Raw genomic sequence first — 3,263 nt, 5'->3', positions numbered from 1 at the left:
CTTATGAGTTGGGTGCACTATCCCTTTAAAAACATTGTCTGACTTATGAGACATTTAAAAACCTTTAAGGGTAAAACAGGTTTCCCTTATTATGATGTTGGACCTGATTCTTCTTGTTTTTTTCAGCAGAGTAAACCCAGCACAGATACTATACCACCAAAATATTAATGTGTGAAGATTATGGAAGTTAAATAACAACCACACCAGGACGTATTAGTAATGACTCTAACTACAAAACTGAAGCAGATATGTTCATGTTTTTAATCAGTGATTTCATTGTCGAGCAGATTAACAGGAGAGAAAGTAATCGACATGATGTAACTTTGAAATCTGGAACTTTCATCTTTTTCAGTAGATGGACTTTAATGCATTTACAAAACATCGGCAGGAAAAACATGAATCTGATTTGAGTGTTTTAAGAATTATTCCAAGGTGTTGAAGGTGAGTGTGAACCTCGTAGCCTCACCAGATAAACGGCCTGATTAGCTGCTTTTGTTGAGTTGAAGCAGTTTGTTACAAAGTGAAACCAGATGGAGACAAACACACCTGCACTTCCAGCTGTTCTGGAAACAGTTTGTTGTTAATGTCACATGAACGAAGCAGAAAAACACAACACCGAATATGAATGTTTCTGTCGCTGTGACTGAATCATGTCTTGTTTTCTGTCCCCACTATGTGACTGGTCAAACTGGTTCCAACTGCAGCGTGCAGCTTTCTCCCGTGTGGACAGTTTGGTCTCTGAGCCGCCACCTTCAGGGCATTGTGGGAAATTAACTCATGTGGACCTGACTGTGTTTCAGATGGGAACCAGTGTGCCGCCAACATGTGTGTCCATGGAACCTGTGTGGATCTGTACCAAGCCTACGCCTGCCGCTGTCAACCTGGATACGAAGGCAAATACTGCAACCAGCGTGAGTGATACACAACATACAGTATGTGATGATTTAGTTCCCTCTCAGGGCCCGTTCACACACACTCAGATCAGTTGTTTTCAATGTAGACGTGCAGAAAGTGCGCTTAAAAGTGAGAGTGACGCCGGGTTGTGGGTGCTGTTTGTTTCCAGTGGTATAAAGTCTTGCTGCTCTACGCACCTGACGTTTCTGCTGGAGATTTATTAAACCTTTAATCAACCAGGTGAAGACACATTAGGATTCAATATAATATAATACTGCGTTTGTACTGATAAACACATCCGTACATCCACAGTCTGCGTATTACCTACATGAGATGGCAGTCAGCACGCTGCCAGTTTAAGAAGCAGGCTGATGCTGTGGACCAACAGTAAATTAGTTCCCAAACTCACACAATGACACAAACTAACGATCCAGCAGCTCCGCCTGTTTTGCAATGTAAAATTACTGTTTTTTGTCAAAGGAGCTTGGTGGTTGTGGACAGGCTAAAAAACCTGCATCAGTTTAAGTGTACACTGTATGAAGATTATTTTACCTCTTTGTCTTGATGTCAGACAGCACTTCCTGAAGCTGTAGTTTGTTTTATTGTGTGACTTAAGGAACCGCAGAAGTTCGTAGGTTTATACGTAGCAACGTCATTGTCACAAGGGAAATAACATTTTAATGATAAAACATTCGCACTAAGAGCAAAATTTTAATTTTCAGCTTTTGACAACACAAAGAAACACTAACAGGAAGCTACAGGATGATATAAAAACCTCAAAGAAACAAAAAATAACGGAGTTAAAGAAGCAACTTCTTAAAATGAAGAAGAACTGTATTTAATGAAAAGAAGATTCTGAGAAGTTCAGCTATATAATAATTACAACAATTTAAACTTTAACATTTTTCAGAACTACACAATGTCATCATGGTCCAGTGTGTTTATACCAAACTTATAATCAGTGTTTCTATGTAATAAGAGATGATATCATAATAATAAATATTCTTTATTCATTATTTTTCAGAAACAAGTTCACAGAAATGAAAAGTAAAAATACACAGTGCAACTAAGAAAGAATAAAACGAATTAAAAGCCACTTTATAAAATTAGTGTTGTGAGGACTGATTTAAATCCTGATTTAAGTCACAACAGCAAATTAATGCCTCATAGACCTGCAGCTAATAATTATTTGCATTAAAGATTTATCTGCTGATTGTTTTCTTGAATAATCAGTTTATAGTTTTGAGACCAACAGTCCTGACACGGATCGCGTTCATCATCACAGTGAAATAAAACAATGTCCTACGGAAATGTTGAATATATAAACTGAGATAATCGTCTGTTGTTCAGCTCAAACAGCCACAAACTGCTCGGTGGATAATGGCGGCTGTGACCATGACTGTTGGGAGAGCGAGGACGGCCTGTCGAGGACCTGCAGCTGTGTGAGCGGATACGTACTAAACGACGACTCCAAGAAATGTGGCCCGAAAGGTAAGAACATTTATAAAAGTGTAACATATTAATAACTTAACACGGGCGGGCAGACAGAAGGACACAGCAGTGTGACTGCAACCTGTCCTGCTGATGCAGTAATTTCCTGTTTAACCTTTGTCATGTTGAAGTTTGTTTTACATGTGATGTTATATGTGATGAATTTAATGTGTAACGTTACACATTACGCTGTTAAACACAGCTTGCTAACATTAGCCAGCGTTATTAGCCCTGCTCTGTACAGTAACTGTGAAGCACTGAAGAAGATCAGCCGATTTATTTTCATCTCTTCAGGACCAACGACTTCACATTAAAGTGTTTATTTCACGGCAAAGAACAAGAAGGTAAAACAAAGTTAAACATTAACAGCAGGTTGTAATCGAGCTGCTCTGTCTCCTCTCGCCTGTCTCGGTGTCTGTCCCGTACAGTCCATTCGTTCCTTTGGAGCAATGCATGATGGGATATATTGCTTAGTGAGTAAGTGATTGAGAGACAGCCCACGTTCACCTTATTTGGATTCTCTGTTGGCCGTAGACAGGGCTGAAAATTAACATCTGCCAAGCGCCAAATGCGGGTAGATTTTCCATTTGGCGACTAAATCTCAGAAGGCTATCCGCCACATTGGCGGGTAAATGTTTGTACCAAAATAATCATGTAATAAATTATATATATATTAGCTATTTGGCGGTGGCTAATAGCAGACCGGCGCTCTGTTGTGTGTTGCACCTTAAAGGGAAATTTCGGTTTATTTCAACCTGTCTCCTATCATCCTAAATTTGTTTCAAGTGACTAGTGACATAAAAATAATAGTTAGCATGTTAGCCGTTAGCCTAGATACAGCCGGGGCGCATAGTAGCGTCAGACCTGTTAAAACGTGA

At 39.4% G+C, this 3,263-nt stretch overlaps 1 protein-coding gene across 2 annotated transcripts in view; it reads left to right on the top strand.

Annotated features, from left to right (window-relative positions):
- proca (protein C (inactivator of coagulation factors Va and VIIIa), a) overlaps nt 1-3,263 on the top strand; it is an 11,792-nt gene that overhangs the window by 4,071 nt on the left and 4,458 nt on the right. For both annotated transcript variants that reach the window (XM_050074948.1, XM_050074949.1), the window contains exons 6-7: nt 801-911; nt 2,245-2,385. In XM_050074948.1, coding sequence (XP_049930905.1) covers nt 801-911; nt 2,245-2,385 — 252 coding nt within the window. The remainder of the gene's footprint in view (nt 1-800; nt 912-2,244; nt 2,386-3,263) is intronic.

Source organism: Epinephelus moara, chromosome 21 (assembly GCF_006386435.1).
Source record: "Epinephelus moara isolate mb chromosome 21, YSFRI_EMoa_1.0, whole genome shotgun sequence".
NCBI classification, from domain to species: Eukaryota; Metazoa; Chordata; class Actinopteri; order Perciformes; family Serranidae; genus Epinephelus; species Epinephelus moara.
This window is presented reverse-complemented; position numbering and strand designations above follow the sequence as displayed.